Consider the following 23,013-nt stretch of genomic DNA (forward strand, 5'->3'; position numbering starts at 1 on the left):
ACCGGGGGGGGGTAGGGGGGGTGTTCCCGTGTGGGGGTGCGGTGTGGGGGCTCGGGGTGACCCCCCCCGGTCGCCCCCTAAACGGGGGCACCGTCAGTGTCCCCCCCCCGTCCCTAAACGGGGACACCGGCACGGTGTGGGGGCACGGGGTGTGCCCCCCCGGACCCTAAATGGGGACCCTGTCACGGTGTGGGGACACGGGGTGACCCCCCCTGGCTCCCCCCTAAATGGGGGCACTGTCAGTGTCCCCCTCCCGTCCCTAAATGGGGGCACCGGCACGGTGCGGGGACGTGGGTGACACCCCCCAAATGGGAACCGTCGTGGGGTGTGGGGACGTGGGGTGTGTCCCCATGTGTCCCCCCCCCCCCCCCCAAAAATGGGGACCCTGTCGTGGTGTGCGGGGACAGCCCCAAAATGGGACCCGTCACGGTGTGTGGGGGCTCAGGGTGCCCCCCACCAAGTGGGGACCCTGCCACTGTGTGGGGACATGGGGTGACCCCCCCTGTCCCCCCTAAATGGGGACCCTGTCAGGGGATGTGGGGACGTGGGGTGACCCCCCCCGTCCCCACTACATGGGGGCACCAACAGTGTGGGGACACGGGTGACACCCCCCAAATGGGACCCGTCACTGTGTGCAGGGACTCAGGTGCCCCCCCCCACCAAGTGGGGACCCTGTCACGGTGTGTGGGGACACGGGTGACGCCCCCCTCCCCCAAAAAACCAGGGCCACCGCCACGTTGTGTGGGGACACCCGGCCCCCGCCCCCCACCCCGTGATCCAGCGTGGGCTCAGGGCTGCCCTTATCCCATCTACATACAGTGCAGGTGCACCCATGGGTGCCCCTGTGTGGCTCCTGTGCCCCCCCCGCTGCACGCCCCGTGCCCTGTGGCCCCTGTGTTGCACGCTCACACCCACCACAGAGCGTGCGTGTGCACGGGGAGGGGGGGGAGCTGCGCACGCCCACCTGCGGGGGCGTCCGCCGGAGACGCCGGTGCCCCGGCGCCGGCACCGGGGCCACGGCATCGCGTCGGCTTCGTGGCCCCGCTGTTACCTCCGAGATACGGCTGTGAGCCGGACAACGGCCCGCCCCACGCGGGAGGGGTGCCCTGGTGGCCCTGCCGGGCACGCGTGCGCGTGGCCGTGTCGCTGCACGCTCACCCACGCCCCGGGGCGCCGGGGCACGGCCCCGGACTTGCCCCTCGCCCGCGTGGATCGCGCACCCTGTGCAGGTCGTGCGTGGGTACGGAGCCTGTGGACGTGCGCGTCGCCTCGCGGGTGTGCCCCCGGCGCGGGGGGGTGTGCGCGTGCTTGCGTGCGGTTTGCTCACGCAGCGCGAGGGCACCCCGGCGTGGCCGTATCCACCCGCTTGTGCACGCGGGAGCGCACCTGACACGCGCCTGCGCGTGCAAGGAAGCATTTGGGTGGGTTCACGCTTACGTAGCCCCGAGTGGGGAAATCTCCGGGAAGCCGAGTTTTTTGGGAGCCTGGCGGCCTTCGCTTTCGGGATCCTCAGGAGGGGGAGTCCTCCCCCGGGGGGGCGCGATCGGGGAAGGCAGGGAGGAGAGGTGCACGCTGCTGAAGGCAGACCTTCCTCCCAGGGGACAGCCTCCTCATCCTCACCCTCTCCCTGCTCCGTTTGCTCTCTCCTCCATCGGGTTCCCCTGGGTTATCCCTGGTGCGTGGGGGCCCCGTTTCTCTGCTGGCCGCCAAACCACAGCTCCCTCTCTCGCCATCCCAAGCCAGGTTAACCTGCAGGCGGGCACCACAGCTTCATCCCGAGCTGCCCACGCGCGCTCTGAGCGCACCCGAGCGCCTCGAGCCCTCTCTGCTGCCTCCCCCCGCCCCACCTCTCGGCTTCCAGAGACACCCCCCCCCCCCCAGCGTACCCGTATTTTCTTCTCAAGTCCTTTCAACGCTCCCTGCCCCACCCCGTGTCCCCCTCCTTTCTTTTTTTTGGCTCCTTTACGAGCACTCCCCCTCCGCCGGCAGCGAGCGGCGCGGCGTTCACCAGCACCTCGCCACCTGCGAGGGCAGGCTGCGGCCGGCGGGCTGGTTTTGGGGCCCGCTCCCAGCAGTTCCCGAAGGGATCCCCTCTCCGGACGCACCCCGGGGCAGCGGAGGTGCCGGGTTTCCTGGGGAGCCGATGCTCCCCGAGCCACCTCGGGCCGAGCCGCTCCTTCTCTCCTCTCTCTCCTTCCACGCCGTCGCCTTCCAGCGACTTCAGCGCACGCCTCGCGGCGCTGCCAGAGCTCCTCGCGCGCTCCGTTTTTGGTGGGCGAACCCGGGGTCCTCCCCTCAGCCGCCGGGGAAGCGCTGGCACCTGAATAAATTCCCCACGCTTGGTACCCGGAAAATCGCTCGCAGCTTTAGAGGTTTAGAACAAAAATAAATGTAAAACAAGCGGGTGAAAATTGTAGTCAAATCCAGTAGAACTTTGCTTTAGTGCCCGTAGTGAAGGTCTGTTGGAAAATACATCAGCAAGGTCGTACCGAAATCCTGGAGGTGCGAAGTCAACTGTAGTTCTTAGAGTTAGTCGGGCCGAAAAAATGTGTTTTGTTTTTCTTTCTTTGTGACTGGTTTACGTGTTGAAAGCGTCGCGCTTTCTGTTTTTACCGAGATTTTAACGCGTGCTCTTGACGTGTGAGCAAACGTTTGCTCAGGCAGCTCCGACCCAGGCGCAGAGGTCCCGGTACGCAGCCGCGGCAGCTCTTTCCCGTGACCCCACTCTCGTTTTAAAACCCGTTTTTGTGTCGGTTTGGGCTCAGCCGCGTCATCCGGCCGGCTTCGTGTCCCTGCCGAGGACGTTTGGACGGGTGGAGGTTTCAAGCCTCCTGGGTGGACTTGAGCACGGCGGCGGCAGCTCGCGGGCTCGTGTTTGAGCTCCTAAGGGCGTCCTGCTGCTTGCCGCGGTCGTTCCCGCTCCGTGTGACTTCTCAGCCCGTCCCCGCATCAAAGCCCAGGAGGAACGGCCCAGCTCGTGGGCACGGTGGCGCCGGTGCGCGTGGCACGGGGGCCGCAACGAGGACACGTTGGTTCCTGGCCCCCCGTAGGGCTCGTAACCCTGGCTGGGGAGCTCCGATGGCTGCGGCTGTGTAGCCCCGAAGTTTTACGGTGAGCGTTTACCGCTCGGCAAAGCAGGAGGTTGCCCCCGAAGCCGGAGCTTCGGGCTGTGCTTTCCGCGCGGCCGCGTCACCTGGAGGGTTTGGAGTCGGGGCGGTTCGCCGATGTGCAGAGCGGGGCAGCGCTGCTGGAGGGAAACACCCCAAAACCTGCCCGCCGCACGATTCTCGTGATCCCCCCCCAAATAAACGCCTCCTGCTCGGGAGGTTTTGTTCTGCGGAGACTCCGAATGCCCCTCCCGCGGCTCGTGCAGGCGATGGCTCGGACCTCGGCTCTCCGATTCCCAGCTGCGCGTCCCTCTCGTGTTCTCCCATCCCGCCCTGATCCGCAGTGATCACTTAGGCGAGGTAATGAACGCTTCCCCCGGGGCCGAGCTCCCCAGCGCCGCTGCTAATGAGCGCGGTCGGAGCGCCGCTTAATGAAATCTTGCCGTTGGAGGCCGTGCTCCTTCGTCGGGGCCTGTCCCCCCGTGAACGTGCGGCGTCCGATTTTTGGGAGGCGCTTTGGGTGCCGCTGCTTGGAAGGGTCGACGGCTCAACCTTTGGCGTGGAGGCAGCGCGACGGGAAAGAAGGGATGGAAAATAGCAGCGGTGGACGCGAGCGGGTGGCCAAGCGTGGAAAGGAGGAGCCCAGCGCTCGGGACGGAACAGCAAACCCGCGTTTTGTGGGGGTGCTGAGGGTGCTGGGCCCCCCTCGGGAATAAAATCACCTCACGATCCTCGCGTCTGCGCCTTTCCCGGAGGGACGGCAGCCCGGTGCTTGAATTCGCAAGCAATTAAAAGCTCAGCCTTAGCTTTGGCCCTGGCTTGACACTTGAAGGATGAGCCAGGTAAAGCAATTACGGCTTTCGGGGCCGTGTTTGACCTTTTAGGTTTTCTTTTTAACTCGGTCTGGCGCGTTGTAAAACAATGTAATGGTTTAGCTCAAACAAGGCGATGCAGATAAAGCCGAGAATAAAGCGGCGAGCTGGGTAGCTCAGACAGCAGGCAGGCTCTCCGTACAAACGAGCAGCCTGCAGCGCTGGGTACGCTGAAGAACAACGAGGCTGAAGGAACAGAATTGCTCCAAATTGCTCCAAACCGCGGCAGCGGGGTGCAGAAAGCATCCGCCTCGCTCTCTTCTTCGTTGTTTTTTTTTTCCCTCTTCGGTTTTGCAGGTTCGAGCCGGGGGTCCGAGGGTGGAACCTCGGTCGCATGCTGACGTCCCGCTAAGCCCCTGGTGGGGGGAAGAGCTGCAGAGTGGCAGGACCTGCGTGGTGGATGGAGGGGGCAGCCTGAGGAACGAGCTCCAGCCCCTGAACGATGCCGGGCACCGCTTGCTCTCGGTCCCAGCGGGACCGGCGGGTTCCAGGGCTGACTGGGAGGGAAAGGCTGCGCGGAGGATAAAATAAACCTTAAGCCTTGCACCGAGCCGGCTCCACGCAGGTCATGCTGTGCATTTGTAGCCCCTCCATAAAAAAAGGTCTGGAGGGGGAGAAGGCAGCACGTGAGAAAGCACGCCTGAGGAACGTGAAATAGCGGCTCTTTGGGGAGCCTTGAGGATTCGAGGGCAAGGGTTTTTATTTATTTTTGAATATTAGTTTCTGGGAACGCTTCTCAACTGACCGCTTCTTAGCTTCAGGCCTAGAGCTCACCTGCTGCCACGCTCCTGCTGGCTGTGCGCTGAGGACCTCCTGTTTCTTGTGGTATTTTGGGAGGCCGGCGGTACCTAAACGTGCTGGCCTGGCCTTCCTCGCATCAAACACCGTGCGTCCCTTCCTGGAGCGCAGCAGGAACAGCCTGGAGGCAGGGCTGCCGAGGAACTGCTGGCTTCCCAGCTAAACTTTCAAACTTCCTACTTACTGCAGGTGCAGCTCGTTTAATTCGTGCTCTCTCCGAAGTACGGGGCACAGAACGAGGAACGCTCAGGTTGCCAGAAGTTGTTCCTTACCTTGCAAAAACATACGCGAAGCTGGCCGCGCCGATGGTCTGATTTGCGGCGCTTTTCCTGCAGCGTAAGCTTTCCTGCAGTTTGCACTATGGGGAGAGAACCTTTGACTGTCTTTAACTTATTGTAGTATTGTTACTGGGAAACAGGGCACGTATAACTATATAAATACGGACTGAAGCACTTATTTTAGCAGAAATGTGCTTAGATATCTCAAGTGGACTAGTTGATAAAGAGATCGGAGGCTTCTGAGTGAGCTTCCAGAGGACGACCAGCAGAAGCGGGTGACGTTTGCAGGGACTTGAGAGAACCAAATGGCACGGTCGTGCCCGTCTCCTTTTTATGTCTGGGATGGAAGGTGTTTCGCTAATGTGGTGTTGGAGTGCTGGGGGATACGCACAGAGAGGTGAGAGCCTGGGAGTTACGCCCCTGGAAGGCTCACCCTCGCGTCGGATGGCTCTGGGATTTCCTGGTTTTGGGAGATAAAACTTGCTTCGTCTCAGGTTTGGAGCTGGGTTATGGCTGCACCGACATCAGGATCACCTGCCGATATGTTTGGGGTTTCCACCACAAAATGATGGTGAAGATGATGAAGATCCAACCTTTTTCCCCAGTGCCTTGCTGCGGCCGAGCAGAGCTGTTACAGAGGCGCGGGTCCCCCCCAGCATCAACTGGAGCAGCGAGCGCAGCGCTGCTGCCAGCCCGGATCCCAAGCCACAAGAAGATAACCAACACTTTTCCCGTTCGTAGCCAGGCGTGCAAAGCTTACGGAGGTCGTGTTGCCAGAGCAGAGCTTGCGCTGGTCCCCTCGTGCTCTTCGAGGCACGCAGCTCCTGCACCGGAGCTGGCGGGCGTCCGCCTGCCTCGAGCTCTGCTCTGCCCGCACCCGCCTGCGTGGACTTGCCAGTAGGAGCCTCATCGCAGAAAAACGGCGTAATTACAGCGTTTAGCAGCCGAGCCCAACCCCTGCTCCTGCAGGCTCTCGCCGCCTGCTCCGTGTGCTTTGTGGCTGCCCGGGGGCGAAGCCGGGTGGCAGCGAGTCCAGCCCCGAAGCCGCGTCCCGTCCGCCGCCCGAGGCGGCTCCCCGGGAAGCAGCACCAGGCCTCGGCTCTGCGATTCGGCTCTCCAGCCTCGGTGGTCTCCTAAAAGCGCTTTTAGCCTTTTGCTACGCGAAATGTTCAAATTTTGCTGCTTGCTTGACCTTGCTTTAAATCGCAGGCGGAGCAGCGGTGGATCCCCGGGTGTTTTTCCTCCTGACGGAGCCTGAAATAGGCAGCCCGCTGCATTTTTCATGAGCCTCAGAAGAGAGGAAAGTCAGTCGAAAAACGAGCCGGCTGCCCAGAACTGCTGAACCACTCTATTTCAAATTCTCTTCCAAAGGCAAGCATTTAAAAATTGGAGGAGTACGAACATGCCTTCGCCCGACAGTTAGGAGGCTTTGCTTGGTATTTACTTAACAGGGCACGAGGTGATCGGCGTTTAATCCCGAAGTTATGTGAGAAAATCCCGGGAATGGCCCGTTCCCATCAAAATGACTCAGGGACCAATTTAGCAGAGGGCTTGCCGCGGTTCGGGCTGCTGTCTGTTCCCAGCTCGCCTTCCAGTTACCCCGGAGCTCGCTGACTCACATTTGGTGTTCTCGCCGTGACTTTGGGGCTTGCGGAGGCGGGGAAATCTGCTCGGGTCAGCTCTGGTATTGGCCGAGATAATTCCTATTGTTCGCAGGGCGCACGAAATGGCTTGATGTGGGTGAAAAAAAAGAAAAAAAGGGAAAACCACCAAAAACCTGCTACGTTGTGGGATGGGAAGGTTACTACCAAAAGTCCAGCGTTTCACATGGACCAGTTAGGCATCGATCGAAGTGGCTTTTCGTCGTACTGAGCTGCTACAATTTCTCTGCTCTTGCACCAAATCCCACGCCCGTTTTGCTATGTGCCTTTAGTGTGCGCGTTCAGGAGTCGGGAGGCAAATCCCTTTTGTTCCCAAGTAACTGTAGCTGATCCTCTCGAAGATGTTTGGCTGCGTAAGGGGTTAGCACTTTGGAGTGCTTCCAGCAGCCGGTATTTTGGGTGCCAGCGCAGAAAACCGCGGTGCGAACGAGTGCGCTCCTGCTCCCTTCGCTTGCTCGGCTTCCCCTCGGCCTCTCCTGAGGCAGCGGCGGGTCGGGGAGGTGGGGATCAGGGAAAAGGCCAGGAGGCGAGGGGTAATGTTTCAGAGATACGGCGTGTACATTTATTTCTGTGTAATTATGTTTCTGGGCAGCCGTAAGCCACGTGGCGAGTTGGGGCAAACGGCCTGGGGAGCCGCGAGCGGAGAGCCGCGGCTGCGTGTCCCGCGGGTGGCTGCCTGCCTGGGCCGCGTGCTGGGAAGGTGAGACGTTCACCGGGCTCGGTGACATTTGCCGTCACCCCTCGGAGAATTTGAGTTCTGCGAGGCTGCTTTTTTAAAGCCGCACGGCGGTGATACGTCCTGCGGCGGCGCGCGGAGTGAGCCGGGGCGCGAGCTGTCCTGCGGCAGGGCCCGTCCTCTGGCCCCCAAACCTGCTGGGAGCGGGGCCTTTGGGATCACAGTGACCCGAAAGTAAATTAAATCTCAGGACGTTGTGGTAGTTGGCATCAAATCGTGGTTTTTGTTATTTCTGCGTGCACTGATGGGTGTTTTATCCTTTAAAGCTGAAAGGGAGCGAAGGTGTCGAGAGGCAAGCACTCACTGTGGGTTTGTCTTTTTTTTTTTACATGTGACACTATACGTATGTGTAATCTTAAGATTTTATTTCTGTAGGAAAAAGCAAGGACTGGTTCTCAGAGCCTTAGCGTGAACCTAGCGAGCTCTTCAGCACTGTGAAAAGAGGTAGGAGGGGAAGGAAGATCTGTCTTCAAGAACAGAGCCGGTGCTTGGCCCTGGAGGCTGACTGCAGACGGGTGCCTTACGGCTCCGTTAAGTGCTGCCAGGGGAAATTACCCCCTCGGTGGATGGAGGTGGCACCCGAGTGTCCCCTGCCTTGTCCTTCCATGCCGTGGCCAGGTGCTGTGCGCCGTCCTGAAGGGAATTGCCCAAGGGCACCCGGGTGGCAGAAGCCAGTCTTGCAGAACTTCTACGTGCTGTGCTCGTACCTGATTTTGGACAAATACCCTCTTACCTTGCTCCGTTGCTGTCCCCCCGGCATGCTGCCCCGCACGTGGTGCTCCTGGTGGCTCTGTGACCAGCTCGAGCCCCCTGGCCTCCCCTCTGTCGCCTCCCTTATCCGCAGGCCCTTTCAGTCTCCTGCTCTCTCCTTCGGAAGTCAGTGCCCCCAAACCACCCTCGATGCCAACAGACTTTTGGGTTTCTTCCATGCTGCCCTTCTGCCTTGAAGGAGGTTGGGGCACTCGCCCCACGAGCTGCCCTTTATCCCTCCTAAGGCTGTCCGGGTGGTGATGCCCTGGGCGGGCTGACCGTGGCGGGGTGTTGCCATGCTGAAACCCTCTCCCTGGGCGAGCTTGGAGCTGTGCTAGCACGCAGCCTGCTGCCTGCGGTGCTGGCGAGCCCGTGCCGAGGCACCGCTCCTGGGGATTGGGGTTATCAGTCACGGGCCTTCCTCCGTCAGCTTTTAGCCAGCAATTTTCCCTTCTTCTAGAACGCACCGACTCCTGTAAAGGCCAAACAGCGCGAAATGCTTTATTATTATAGGTGGGAACTTACTCAGTGCCCTACACCTTGCATCTTTCCAAACAGTTTCCTTTTTCCATGTCTGGACCGAACACCCCAAGTCCTAACGCCTTACCTGTCCGAGCTGCCCCTGAGCTTTTTTGTAGGGGCCAGAAAAGTGAGATTCCTCGCTATCGGGAACAAAGCACTGATACCGTGCCGGAGCTCTGCCAGAACACCGTCTCCTCTGTTCCTGCTTCATGTGAACGGCTGCAATCTATTTCTCCTGCTCTGATGGATGTCGTGATCTAGCCTGCTGCCGCGAGGACGGGTGATGGAGGACTGCAGCGTAGCACGGAGGTATTTCAGGCTGCAGCTTTTTAACGCTGCTGTTACGTCTTGCTGAAATACCTGCAGCCTTTCTGGGAAAATCTCATTTCAGGCTTAAATGGAGGAGTCGGGGGCGGTGGTTTCGTTACCACCTCGGCTCTCCTGCAATTATCGTTATTTCCTACCAGAAGCGTGGATTGTAGCTGGTGGGAAAAACCCCGGAGAGGAGAATAACCGAGCAACAAAATAAACAGGGGGAGAAGTGCTGAGTACCAGCCTACCCCTGATTTTTGTCGCCTGACTTTTGTAACGCATTTAAATAACGCGCAGATGAGCACAATACAAGCAGAACAAATTAGGCTTCAGCACAAGAATCGTGGGAGGGGAAGGCTGTTGCGCTGCTCTTGTGCCTCCTTGCCCGAGCGGCGCCCTGCCGCGCTGCCTTCCCACCCCGTGCTGCTGGGGTGCACGGCCCCAGCCCGGCCGGGGCTGCCTGCGCGTCCTACAGATGCCGTTTAATTTCTCTTTGGGGTTCGCTAACGGGAGGCGTCGCGTTGCAGGTGGCAGACGTTGCCAGCTCTTACGGTTCTCACTTCTGTTTATCCAGCAACAGATGAGGTCTTTTGCTCGGATTTTGGTCCGTGTGGCTCATCCGAAGTTTGCGGGCATCGTAGAAAACGGGATTTTGTGGGACACCCAAGTTCCTAACCGTTTTCAAAGCCTCTGTTTTTTGATCCTGGGGGGCTGAGGTCTGTGTGCGAGGGGCTGCGCCTGTTCTGGCCCTAGTGGGATGTCACAGCCGCGGAAAAAACTTCTCTTTCTGCCTTTAAGTTAACACAGGATCATACTCAGCTGTACGGAAACCAGTCTGCAGGGCGGATCACCAAAGCCGGTCCCGTTAAAGGTCGGATTTTGCTGCTCCTCGCTTTGCCTTTGGGGAGAACGCTGGGGTTTGGACAGAGAAGGTGGTTAAGAGCAACGTGACCTCCTCCTGCACTGCCCAGGGTGAGAAGCAGAGCTTCGTGCTGCTGTACCCGGGAAGGCGGCCGCGGGTCCTGCAGGCCCAGGAGGAATTTCTGGCAGCAAAGTTTGAGGGAGGAAAAAATGGAGTGAAGAAGAAACTCGTTTGTGTTTTAATAGGGGAAAAAACATACATGGCTTTGCTCTCCCGAGACTTGACGACTAGATGGGGGCCTTGTCTTGAACTCTCTTGTCTCCGAGCTCCTGCAGAGGGGCCCCGGGCTCTGTTGGCTGCAGACTTCTGCCCCGATGCCCTGACACGTGGGGTTGCAGCCCGTCGTGTGTCCGGGTGCTCGTGTCTGAGCTGCTGAAGTGCTGCAGGTGGTGCGGCGCCCGTCTCCTCCTCTGAGCTCGCAGGGTTCGTGCCCCTTGCCTAATTTTAAGGGCCTGAAACCCAAAAGGCAAACTGGAATAGATCTGGGAGAGTTTCTGTCTCGACTAAGGTCAGCTGAGCTTATTACGGCTGTGTTTAAATTACAGGAATATTTTCCACACAACTCTGCCAGCCCCGCCGTGGGCAGCGGTCAAAGGAGGAACTTGGAAGCTGCAGCTGGAGACCTCTTCCTGCAGCCGATGTGCTCTTACGCCGCGCTTCCCATGTTCCCTATTCCAGGATTGTCATGTCGTGTTGTTTTATTCTCCCAGTAATAGCCAGGAGTCCTTCTTCCAGCCCCTTTGACTTGATGCCGTGTCACCGTGCTTCCTCTACTTTTCCTCCATAAGCAAACCGAGCAGTCTACACTTGACTAAACAAACAAAAAGTTTTGGTTCTGCTCTGGCTTTGGCTTACCCCCAGCTTCTGTACAGACAAGAGCAGCGGAGCGCTTGCTGGGGACAGATACAGAAGCAGCAGTTCCCAGAACAAAACAGGTTTGTGTTTTCCCCTTTCTTTTTTTTTTTTTTCCCCTCCTTTTTGCGTCAACAACCTCTGCAACAATCCAGGCTTTTAAGTTGGTTTAAATTGGGTTATTCAGTGCTAATGTTATGCAAGCCTCCTGATTAGCGGTGTGGAGTCTGAGTTGCAAGGCTGCTTGGAGCTGTGATGGAATTAAGGTAACCATGGCAACTATTATCATTAAAATCGGCTTCCTCAGGCAGCGGCCCTTGGCTGCAGCCCGGCCTGGTGCTGGAGCCCTCGGCCAGGCCGCCGCGTGCGGGGCTGCGAGGCCTTTCCCTATGAAGCTGCCGGCTTCCTCGTGTGCTTCTCCAGCCTTTCTTCCCCTAAAAGTCCAGTTTTTGAGCACGGAGCTGCCAGGGCACAGAGCGCTCCTTGCCCGAGTCATCCTGCACCCTGTGGGTCCGGGTGAACGCGGCCCGCTCGTCCTTAGTGGCTCCTCCAGGTCGTGCGCAGTCGCATCCCCTAATTTGGGTTAATTATGCCAGCTGCCGGCGCTGGGAGAAACATTCTCAAATTATTTTTACCTGTTTGTGTGAACGTTGTCTTACTTTTGAGTGAGGATTCACCCACAGATGTCTCTGGATGCGTTTAGCAGAGCTCGTTCGGCCTCCCGACCTTCCTTTGCGTGGTCAGTGCTCCTTGGCGGTGAGCCCTCACCGAATTTTGAGATGTTTTTCTGTTTGTGGACCGGCCGCTTTGCTGCACTGCCTCAAGCAGCTGCCTTTCAAACGGGTCCTTCATCCTGGCAGAGGATAGAGGGGCACAAGAGCATTTCTCCTGGGCTGCCGTCCTTCACCATCCGTGTCTTGGGATCATCATCTCGCGTGTCTCTGACCTAGCCATCAAGTAGGGTGAGGGTGTTTGGGGTCTCTGCTGGTCTTCTGCCCCTTATTAACCGGGGAGCTGGCGCAGGCCATGGCTAAAAGGGTGCTGCTGGCTCCGTCCTGGTGGAGAACGTGAGGAGATGGGATGCTGCCACCTACGGCTCTTCCTGGTGGGCACAAGGGTGTGGTGAGGACGTGGTAAGGGAGCCTCTATCACCGGGAAATGCTCTACAAAGCTTTTGTTTTGCAAATAGCTTTTGTACAGGTGGCAGCCCGTAATGTTTAACTGGATATGGTCCAAACGGGTGCAGCAGTGGGAGTAAAAAGAAAAGGACAAAAAAATATATATAAATATATAAATTGAACTCGTTTCAAGTTTCACTGCAAATTCCTGTCTTGAATCTCCGTCACTCGAGAGGTAGAGAAGTCCAGAAACCCATCTGGGTAGCAAAGACAGTTTTAACAGTCGTTGCTGGGCTGCGCGAAGGAGTAAGGCAATTGCCTTGGCGGGGAAGAGGAGGAAGGCAGGAATGGGTCTCTGGGGAGCCCTCAGCAACAAGAACGATTTCGAGCCGAGAATAATAAGGAAGGAGTGATGTTCTGCGCACGGACGTGTTTGTGAGGTTGCAGCCTGCCTCGCTGCCGTCCGAAGGAGCGGCGTCGGGCACGTCGCGGGCGCCTGAAGAGCAGGGCTGCGTGGCTCGAGCAGAGCAGCCTCTATTACTGACGGCACTGCTCGCGTGCCCTGCTGCGGTCTTTGTGCTCCAGCTCCGGTTTTCTGACACCTGAATGGCCCCCGGTAAACAAACTCTGCTGTGAAATAGCACGAGGCTGTGTCTGAAGTGGCGGTGTCTGGGCAAACGGCAGCGGGGATCCGCGGCAGTGCAGGGAGCCTCCAGAAGGGAGCCGGGCTGCTGCCACGCAGGAGACAAGAAGCGTTTTCCTTGGAGCAGATCCCCGTGGAACGCGTACGTGCGAGGCATCCTGAGAGGTAAGGGCGCTTCGTCAGGCAGAGCTAACGGAGGAGCAGGTGAGCGGGTGCTGAGCGGGCCTGTCCGGGTGGAAACCAAGCGCCGAGCCTTGCTCCCTGAAGGCTGCGTGTCTGCTCATCCAGCTCTAAAACTGTTTCTGTGGTTACCCAGCGAGCAGGATCAGGCAGAGGCAGCGCACGCGGGGCTGCCCAGGAGGCTCACCGGTGGCTGGGCTGCCCTGCGCGGGCTGCGAGAGGTGCGTGGAGCACATCGGGACTTGCTCGAGTTCACGGCTTCAGAGACCTCAGCGCGACCTCAGACGGTCCGAAGGGGAGTGCCGGGAAGCAGAAGTCGCTTTCTGGTCCCGGGAGAGGCAAAAAAGAGAAGCAAAGCAAAAACGCTCCATTGCACGTGGCTTGTGAAAGGAACTGCTTCACGGGAGCTGATCCGGATGGTTTGGTCCCATCAGCAGCAGGCACGGAAGGGCTGAAGTGTCGGCTCCTAATGGAAAGAGGCCGTCACGAAAACGTTTCCTTCCTGTTTTCTTGGCTTGCTCCTCAGCCTCGAGTGTGGCACTGAAAGCCTTTTGTTTCTGTGTAGTTCAGCTGACTCCGAAACTCAGCGCAAGGGAAATTCACTATGGTTTAAGAGTAGATATGCAAGGACGTGTTCTCACCCACGTGGCAGAAGAAAATAAACTCTCCTTGTGCAGGATGCAACCTCCCCCCAGTCTGTGGGTAGGAGGAGACTTTCGGAAGCAAGGATGAGAGAGAGAGAATCTCCACGTGATTCTCCGACTGAGGCTATCTTGTGGTATTAAAATGACCTTGGGCCAATTGCTCCAGCTATCTGTACCTTCCTCTGATAAATTGGGCAGTATCGGTTATCTCCCCAGCAGATCTGAGCGTGGATGACTGCTTTATCGAGTGCTCTGTGCTGTGTTTGTACAGCGCTCTTCGAAGACCCTTTGCAACTACAAGACAGATGAAAGGATAATTTCCTGATGCTTCTGGAGTGCTTTTCACCCGGCTCTGGCTCCTGCAGCGCTTCCGTGTCCCGTGGCTGCATCGCTCCACGCTCCTGATTCCTCCCTGCCTGCTGACCCACCGCTTCTCCCACCTGTTCTCCTCCTCCTGCATAAACCCTGCTCCATCGTGGTCTTCAGGACTCATTTTCGGGCATCCACGGAGATCCAGGAGAGGGTGAATGCACCCTGAGAGGACAGGAAGGAGCGGACAGGAAGGAGGCCACTCGCCAAAAGAGCGGCCGTGCTCCTGGCTGCCTGATGCTTGTGCTCTTCCCGGAGGCTTCGTGCCCCACGGGATATCTCCTGAGCCTCTAAAAAGAGAGAGGAAAAGATCCTTCCCTCTAAAAAGAGGGAAAAGATTTGGTTGGTGCTAACCCAGCTGGCGGTTTGAAATCGCTGCGGCACTGCGTGTCGGGGAGGCAAAGCCAGCAAACGTCCCCCAAAAGCACCGAGCGTCCGCCTGCAGCCCCGGCGTTGTGAGGCTGGTGCTGAGAAACGCAATTCTCGCGGGTCTCAGCGTGGAGTCGGTGCCTTGGAGGCACCTGAATCGTGCTGGTGTTGGGCTGCTTCGCTGAGCTGACAGAGGAGTTGCTGTGGGCTTCGTGTCCTGCGGCGATGGCAGCGAGGTGGTGCCCGCGGGAAGCGTTCGGGCTCGGGGGCGAGTTGTCCGGCGACCGCAGCGAGTGCGCCCCTGGGTGGCTCGCCGTGCCAAGAACTTGCTGTGCTTGGCTTTTCGTTCTGCCTTGACTTTTTTATTTTTGATATAAAGAAGCTGAAACGTCTTCTGCTTTCTCTGCAGCAGATGCAGCGAAATGACCACAAATGAGTCATCGGGCCGCCTGAGCGCGTAAAGCGTTCTCAGTCGACGTCCGTCGCCGTACGGCTTGCACGAGACCTTTTCTCCTGCCTCATCTTTCTTTAGAGGGACGTTAGCTGCTGGCACAGCAATCAGAAAATGCCAGAACAGCTGCTTTGCCAGCGTGGAAAGTCTGACAAAGCTGGGTTTTTGGAAGTCGTGTGAGGCAGGGCTGGAGTTGTGGCAGCAGCACGGGCTGATTCATCGAGCACGTGTGATTTCTGGAGGCTCTTCCTTCAGTAACCCTGCGGCAAAACCACGTAGGTGCACGCAGACCCACTGAGCTTCCCGGACAGAGCCAGACAAAGCTCTCTTCACACCGTAGGGACTCTGAGCTGCTCTTTCTCCTGTTCGTTCGTTTGTTCTTTGTTTCCTGTGCTTTGTCCTTAGTTTAAAGGAACAGCAGCTTACTTACGGTGGCGCTGATAAAAGGGTGTTGAGAAGGGTGTTACGGAAGGGTAAGGGGCAGCCTTGCTCTAGATTCGTGCATAACCACAGACCAGCGTTGAGCAGAATTTAGATTCCCCTTCCCCAGTTAAAAAGTAACCAAGCATCTTTGAGAAACTTGTCCTCCGACTTCATCCAGGAGACGAAAGGTGCCACGGGCTCTGCCAAACGGCCCCGTCTTCGAGCTCAGAGGAGTTCTGCTCCTTCCCTGGTTTCTTCCCTTGACAGGGCAGGGGAAAAAGTTTGGGTTTTGTTCTTGCAGGTGTGGGGGGAGAGAGAGGAGCAGCCGCGCGTGGCAGGTAAGGCTGGCGAGCGCCGTGAGGCACGTGGCAGCCCTTCGCTGCCCGTCCCTCCCCGCTGCTGGAGGTGTCGCGAAGGCGGACGTCTCTTAAAAATGTAAAAGCTGCTGCTTTTAAAAATGGCCATCGCCTGTGTCTCCGTTAGCCTAGCGTGCTGCTTTCTGCTGAGCCTGCTGTGGGAAGGGTGACCCCGGGCGGAAAGGCGAGGCAGAAATCTGCGCGCAACGGCCGCGTCCCGCGCCAGCGAGCCCCGACGAGTTCAGTTCACCCTTCCCACTTCACCCTTCCCCTTCTGCCCGGAGGTTGGGCAAGGCTGCTGAATCACTTCGACCGCTGCCCCGAGGGATCCCGCTCGTGCTCCTGTGGTTCCACCTTCCAGCACCTCGCTGCTCCTCGTCCCTTTTGTCTCGTCTTGCAAAACACGCCGGGGGTGGCGGGGTTGGGGAGCGGTGTGCGGGCCAGCAGGGAGGAGGAGGAGGAAGGGCGAGCGGAGGAAGAGCAGAGCAGCCTTTCCCTTCCAGCCCGGCTCAAGCAGGTCTTCATCCACAGCACCGATTAACGGCGTCCCTGCAGTCCCTTGGTACCTCTCTCTGCAGCTTCCCTGCTGACGAGTCGGTGGCTGACAGGGAATTAAAAACGTTCCCTTCAACGAGGATGACTGCATCGGGTGTAGGCAAATTCGTTTTCAAATTGTCAGAAAGAACCAGAAAAATACTCTAGGTGAATGTCAGCTTTGAAATGCTAGGTGTTCCTTCTCACGCGGCGTTCGTTGCTCTCTTCTTGCCTTAGCGGCTCAGGCTTGACTCATTCCTGAGTGTTTTTTCGTACACGCAGAGTTCCCGAGCCGTCAAGCTTCCTCGTCGTTAGTTAGTTTCTGAGAAATTTGGAACAGAGGAAAAGAAATGTCATAGAACAGATTTCAGAAACAAATAGAAGGGAGAGAACAAGCAGAAAACCAGCTGAAGGGCACGTTTCCAGCACGTTACAATACATCAGGTAGAACTCAAATTAGTCACTGTAAAGATTTTGACCCCCTGTTTGTCTTGAGGCTCTCACCGACCCTATTCCTTTTTTTTTCCTCCAAATAAAACGCATTTAGGTTGGCAAATACCTACGTGTGCAGAGGAGTACCGTGCTGTAAAAGCTTTCTTCGTGTCGCTGAGGTTTGCATCGTTTTTCCCCAGGAGGAGGGACGGCGCTTGCAGTAAAGCAGTTGCGTCGTGTGCGGGTTTGGGTACGCAGGTAGCTGCCTGAATATAGACTCGGTGCGTCTCATATTCGGGTCTTAAAATAACCGAGAGCTGATGGAAGGCAGAGTAGGTGACCTGGATTTCCCGGGGGCTTTGCCGGGGATGCTGCAGGTGAGGAGGCAGAGCCCTGCGCCCTCCTGGGACCTGAGTGGTGCGGGGAAGAAGGTGGCAGAGAGATCAGCCTGGTTCCCCCAGCAGGTTGGGGTGGCCTTGGTGAGCCTAAACGTGCTCACCGTCGGGTGGTGAGGGTTGTGGGGGGCTGGCTGTGTTTAGATCCATGTGCTGGGGCCTGGGTTTTGTGCGGACACGGAGCAGGGAACGGGAGCGTGGCCTAACAGAGGCCTCGGAAAGCAGGCTGGCACGCCGTGGCGGTTACTGCTGTGGCAGGACAAAAAGCAGGGCACTACCCCGATATCATGCTTTTCTGTTCACAGCCAGTGAAGGAGGCGCTTCCCAAGAAGCTGCTGCTCCTGGGGCGATCCGCCCTGACAGGAGAAAACGGAGCTGAGGCCACCTCTCAGAGGCGTCCTCCGGCGCCTGCATCTCCTCTGCCTGCCTTGTGCTTGAGGCCAAGCAGCACGGGCCCTGTAGGAAAAGGAGCAAAGCAAATAAAAAAAAAATTAAATAGAAACCATGCAACCATACCTTTTAAACAGAAACCATGCAGTTTGCCTTTAGCTGTCTTTAAAATGATGGGGTGTCATTCTGCACAAAGCGCAGGTGACGGGCAGTTTTCTGAACAAAATGCTTTGGTTTCGCTCTCTCGATGCCCTCTTAGACCATTTTGCTCTGCTTTAATTTCACCTTAATTCAGGAACCTGCCTGGCTTCCGAGCACGCGCGCTTTTGTTTCAGTTGGCAGCGACGCAGCAGCTCTTACATGTGTGGGGCTGGGGGGTGAAGTGCTTGGATGTTAGCTGTCAAAAGGCAAATTCTGCTCCCAGTGACCTGGGCTTTGCCACGTGTGGCTTTGAGGCTTTCCGGATCTCAGTGCCAAATTGCTTATGCTATTTTTATGTTGATCGCAAATGTCTCTGTTTTATTAAGGTTTTGGCAACAGCTAACCTGAAGAAGTTGTCAGAAGTCACTTTATCCCTGTAGCTCCCTCAGCACTTGCTACTGTGGTTTATTTATTACCTGCCCACAGCCAGGCTTTCAAACAAAAGCTCGCTCCTCGGTGAGTGGTTTTTAGTTTGTGTGTGGTTGGGTTTTGACTTCGCCTCTTGATTTCTGTCCGCTTCATAACCAACGTTAAATAAATCCTTAGGAAGCAAATTAAACATCCTTGTGAACTGCATTCTTGTTCTCACCTGGTGAACACGAGGGAAGAGAAGAGTTTGTTTGCTCTTTCCTGCCCTGGCCAGCCCTCAGCCAAGACAGACAACTAGAGCTCCCCGAGTGTGGAGCAGTTTAAAGGTGCTCCACGCTGGAAATGGCCCGTGGAACCACTTCTCCATCATTCCCCCAGTAGGTCTCCCTAAATTTTATTCCCCTCTAATCACCCACAGGTTTCTGAAGCTCCTCCTTGGATTCGTTTGCAAATAGTGGTTATCCTGCGGGGCTCTCCGAGGTGTGGGTGAGCTACAGGAGGAGCTGCAGGGAGCAGCGATCCCAGCCCGTGGTGCCTTCGCCCTTCCGAGGAGGATTTCAGCTGTAAGGACTTCCTCTTGTAATCAGAAATCTGCCCACGTGTCACAGGGGGTTTCAGGGGGTGAGAACTTCTTGACGCTTGCAGCAGTTAAAGGAAATAAAGCACAAAAATGTGGCTGCCAAAGTACTTTGCCCAATAGAAATCTTCTCGGATTTGCAGAGCGTGGCTAGACAATAATCCTGGTGTTTTGTTACATTAATTATGAGGCATCTGCCTTCGTATGCAGCCCAAACTGCCTTCGGGATAATTAAAATTTTATTAAAGAAACGAGGAGGAGTAAAGGGAATATTTTATTTGGAGCTGGGGCAGCACTGAGTCTTCAGGGTGCCACTGAAAACATGAAGCTGGTTGGCTCGGTGCAATATCACAGCCTGTACGTCCTGCTTTGGTTTTTTATTTATTTTAATTTAGGGTGTCAAAAGCCTCGGAATGCAGTTACAGCACAAAGCAGAGGTGTCTGGAGACAACCATGTTATGGTATCCGTTAAAAAACCACACCATATACATCTCCATCGCTGATCTGGCAGGATTACGGTCCTCAGGGAAGACAAATTGTTTTTCCCGAGCTAACAAGAGTGAAGTTGTTGAGGCGTGGAGTTGGGATGTTGCTCAGGATGCGCGCAGTACCGACAGGCAGGCACAGCCTTTTCTGGCCTTTGGGAAGTTTTTACTAGCCAACAGGAAAGTGCTCAATTCCCTTCTAGTAGAGATGTTCCAGGAAGAACCTGGTAGCGGAAAGGAGACCTGCAGATTTTGGGAGGCTTCATCCCCAAAGTGGCCGTTAATAAAACCCGCCAAAGAAGTGCGTGTCTGGTGTTTTGGGAGATGACGAAGTCTGTGAGCTGTCTTCCAGCAGAGGACATGACTTACGAGAGAATTCACCTCTAAATTCTCTGAACTTCTGAACTTCACACTTCAGAGATCTCATCTGAAAACGCAACATCACTTTAGCACTATCAAGTCCCGGTAGCACAAAGCTGTGTCCTATATTTCAGTCCCCGTGAGCCTGGAGATTTCCTTTCGTGTTTCACCGTCCCAGCTGATGACTTGGCAAAGCGCTGCCCTTTGCGTTCCTCAGATGTTGGTCTGACAAACGTGAAGAGAAAATGGAGGAGAAAACCTCCGGCTCTCATTTTAGCAGATTTTCGTGCTTGTACAAACGTATAGAGAAAGAAAACGTGTCTTCCCTGTAGATACGTCAGCTTGGACTGTGGCTTTTTCGTGGCAGATAATGACTGCAGAAAACTATTTTTCTGAGGTTTGTAGCCGTGTTACAGCAGTGTCTGCTGCTTTGGTCTCGACTCTCGTGGCATCAACGTTTCCAGTGTAAACTCCAGCTTCAGGAGTGGGCAAGTGTGCCATCAGCGTTCCCTCCGCACCAAGGGAATAGGATTAAGCTTCTCTTCTTGTAAAAGGCTTCTGTTAGGTATGTGGTTGCTATTTTACATGCTCCTGCCTTAGAGATGCCGTTAGTAGAGCCCGTAGCTGGAGCTTTCATTAAAATGAGCTTTGCAAGAACTGTTGTGTGAGTGGGTGGCTATATCCTAGGGGAAAACCCAAAACTGCCTTCAAAGTGCATCTGTACGGAGCATGCGGTACTTGCACGCTTAAACAATAACAAGCCTAAAAAAAACATGAAGCCTTTTGACCAAATTCCTCCTTCAAATGTCCCTACAAGCGCTTTCACAGTCTTTACTGAAAAGCTGAGTCAGAAACGGAAGATTTGGCCCCAAACCGTGGCTCGGTGTTGCCAGTTCTGGACCAACGCAAGTGGAGTCAACCATTTACAACGGCGACAGGTCATCGTATTCTTTGCCATAAAGAACAGAGCGCAACATCTCCTTGGTTGGCTTTCCATCCCAACAAACCAACCTCTATTTACGTCTGTTTTTATGCTCTTTTGCCAGTTTTTCTCTATTAGAAATATGCTAGAAGCATAAGGCCGTAACCCAATACTTCCTTCAGCCACGCACGATACAGCAAGAAGTCAGCGTGGAGAGAGGACGTGAACGAAGGCAGGGAGGCCAGCAGGGGCTTTGGGTTTCATTTTGGTGCGTTTCTGCTTGTCCTTGAAGCCTGCCCAACTACGTGTCCTGTCCCACAAGCGTTCATTTCTCTTCCCTCTCCCAGAACCTCTTTGCTTTAGCGTAAGGTCCGCGTGCTGGAGCGGAGGGAACGTGGAGGCGGGCAGAAACTTGCTGGTCTTTAACTGCAGTTACTCGACTACAGAATTATTCTTCATAGGAACTGCTTTAGGGGGTTTAGCTATACAATTTCAGCGATTGTATTGTGAGCCTTGAAAGGATGTTGCTGGGAGGCTTCAAGCTTTGCGTTTTTCTAAGAAGCGTCAGAAAATTGCTGAAAAGCCCAGGGAGTATGTTCAGAATATGTTCAGCTGCGCCTCTACTTAGGTCTGAGAAGTAAGTGGAAGAAGTGCTTCAGCTCTTCCTTTGTGTTCCAAGAAAAGCAGAGGGTCTGAGAAACCTTTATTTAAGGATCCCTTAGTTTAATTACACTCGCACAGTTGATGGAGTTCTGAACCAGAATACGTTTCTTTTTGAGATGGGCCCTCTCGCTTCTTCAGGCACTCCAGACCTTCGTTGTGTCGGCGGCTCAATTCTCCCGTTACTGAGAAGCAATGCTGAAGTTTCCCTGATGGTTCTCTTCCCATTCGTAATGCGCTCTGCTGTGCGAGCTGAGCGTCCTGCCTCCTGTTCTCCTTGTGCACGCGTAATGGCAGAGGAAGTTTAGGTTTCTGGGAGGTGGTGGTGGGCGGCTACCTCTAGGAATGCCTCAAAAAGAGCTTTGTTCTTCGTGGGTTAGGACGTTTTGATGAGATGCGTTGCTTTTTAATGGTCAAATCTCACCTTTTGTCATCTTTGCCTGCAAAGGCAACCTGCGGGAGGCAGCGGCCGCAGCAGTGGAAGGAGAGGAGACAAGGAGATATTTCCTGGCGAGAGCAGCAGTGCGACGCCAGGGCTGAGCGCCGGGCGCGATCCGAGGACCGGGTGCCGCTGTGCTCGCCCTTGGAGGGCCGCCGGACACAGAGGAGCGAGGCGAGGGGCGCAGAAATTCAGAGACATTTGCACGCTGACAGGGCAGTGATCTTGGTTGGGTCTTCTCCAGCACCCCATGTTACCTCGCCAGGGGAAGTTTGCCTTTCCGTGCTGCTCCGTGGCGTTGGAAGGGACTGCCAGGAGAAGCAATTCTTCCGTGTTGTCCAACATACATCCAAACGTCTCGGTGGTGGCCGGAGGAGCTGCTACGTTAGAGGGTTTTCTCCGCCAGCAGGCACATTTCTATAAATCTCAGCCTTTAAAAATTACATTTTGCAGAGAGTGTCGGAATATGTAGCCGTGAGAACATAACGAACCTTATTTTTGTCTGCGTTTATAACCGATGCGTGTAGCAGGAAGCCGAAATCATAATTTTGTCTTTCCCCGTTGCCCACTGAAGCTGTCAAACTCCACTCGCTAAAAGCATCCGTGCTTCTGGGGTAGCTGCTGCAGGGGCTGGTTCCAGCCCTGCTGCCAGGAGGCCTTTTGCTGCCTCCACCGGGAGAAAATCCACGTCCATGCCACGTGCCGATGCCCACGGCCTGCTGGAGTGCTCGGCACCTCCTGCTGATGGCCACCAGCAGCCTCACCCCGGCCGCCACCTCTGGGTGCCTCGGCTGGGTGCTTGCCACGTGCAAAGGGGCAGAAAGCTGCGCAGGCAAGGAGGGAGCGCTCGAGGCAGGAAAAAACAGATGGAGGCTGGAGGCTGTGCTCGTCTCCATCCGCTCTCCGGAGCAGAAGGCACTGTTGATCGCTGGAAGCACGATGACTTTGTGGTTCTTTGTAACGGGACGTGTTTGCTGGGGGCTGTTCTGCAAATATTCCCCATCGGTGTGATAGACAGAAGGCTGAGAACCGCGGCTTAGCGCTGCTGGTGCTGGTGTTTCAGCCGGTGCTGGTGCTGCTAAAACCCCGCTCCCGTGCCTCTGAGGGCAGAACCCCTCTGTGCAGCGCCCGCGGCGCCAAAGGCAAGGTGCCTTCCCTCGGGGAGAGGATGAAAATGAACCTGGCAGAGGTGTGAGGGGACCTAACCAGGGTTACTTGGCAGGCACGCCGCTGCAGCGACAAACGTGCTGTGGGTTGCTGCGCGTGGGGTGTTAATTGCTTGTTTTAAGCTCGTTGTTTTGCAGGCCTTCGCTGCTCGGGGCCCGTGCTGGATGGTGTTGGCAGGTTTCTGAGGATGCGAGGCGTGTGTTTGCTGCAGCACATCGCGACAGCCGGCCTGCAGGAGAGCCTCGGGGCTCTCCTCTCCCTGCAGACCGCCAGAGAGACTTCTAACGCTTGTCCCCTTGAGCGATAGAGCAAAAATCTGAAGCTGTGTCTGGTGAGCTTGAGGGATTTGGTCTTTGTGGGGCTATTGATCCTTCTTCCTGCAATTTGCGTTGCTTGTGGTGGTGTAGGGCACTTTGTCTGTCCTCGTGGATGCACGGGACCTTCCAGCACAGTTGTCCTCTACTTCTGCTTCAGTGGAAGTTGTGGGATCTATTGGTTTCCTCCAGGAACCGGCCTTGTGCCCGGCAGCTGAGGGAGAGCTTCCAGGGTGCTTTCCCTGGTGCACCTCCCTGTTCTTGTTGCACTGGGAAGAATAACAATAAATTCACAATCTGTGCCGCCCGCGTTTCGCAGTGTAGCCAGGAACCAGCCGCTAATAACTTGCAGTAGCGGATATAAATCACTTTTGTGGTCGCTGAAACAGATCGAGGGTAATAATC

At 56.2% G+C, this 23,013-nt stretch overlaps 2 protein-coding genes across 2 annotated transcripts in view; both read left to right on the forward strand.

The window, feature by feature from the left end:
- The window catches only part of AHCYL2 (adenosylhomocysteinase like 2), a 77,651-nt gene that overhangs the window by 448 nt on the left and 54,190 nt on the right, over nucleotides 1-23,013 (forward strand). The window lies entirely within an intron of this gene.
- On the forward strand, nucleotides 11-18,757 carry LOC310901351 (uncharacterized protein). Its single transcript, XM_083840708.1, has 2 exons — nucleotides 11-17,771; nucleotides 18,103-18,757. The coding sequence occupies exon 1, from the start codon at nucleotides 415-417 to the stop codon at nucleotides 2,326-2,328; it is 1,914 nt and encodes a 637-aa protein (XP_083696834.1). The 5' UTR covers nucleotides 11-414; the 3' UTR covers nucleotides 2,329-17,771; nucleotides 18,103-18,757.

The sequence above is a fragment of the Anser anser genome (assembly GCF_964211835.1).
Source record: "Anser anser genome assembly, chromosome: 1".
Classification (NCBI taxonomy): Eukaryota; Metazoa; Chordata; class Aves; order Anseriformes; family Anatidae; genus Anser; species Anser anser.

Coding starts and splice junctions, on each gene's coding strand:
- LOC310901351 (XM_083840708.1), top strand. CDS start 415: ATGGGACCCGTCACGGTGTGTGGGGGCTCAGGGTGCCCCCCACCAAGT.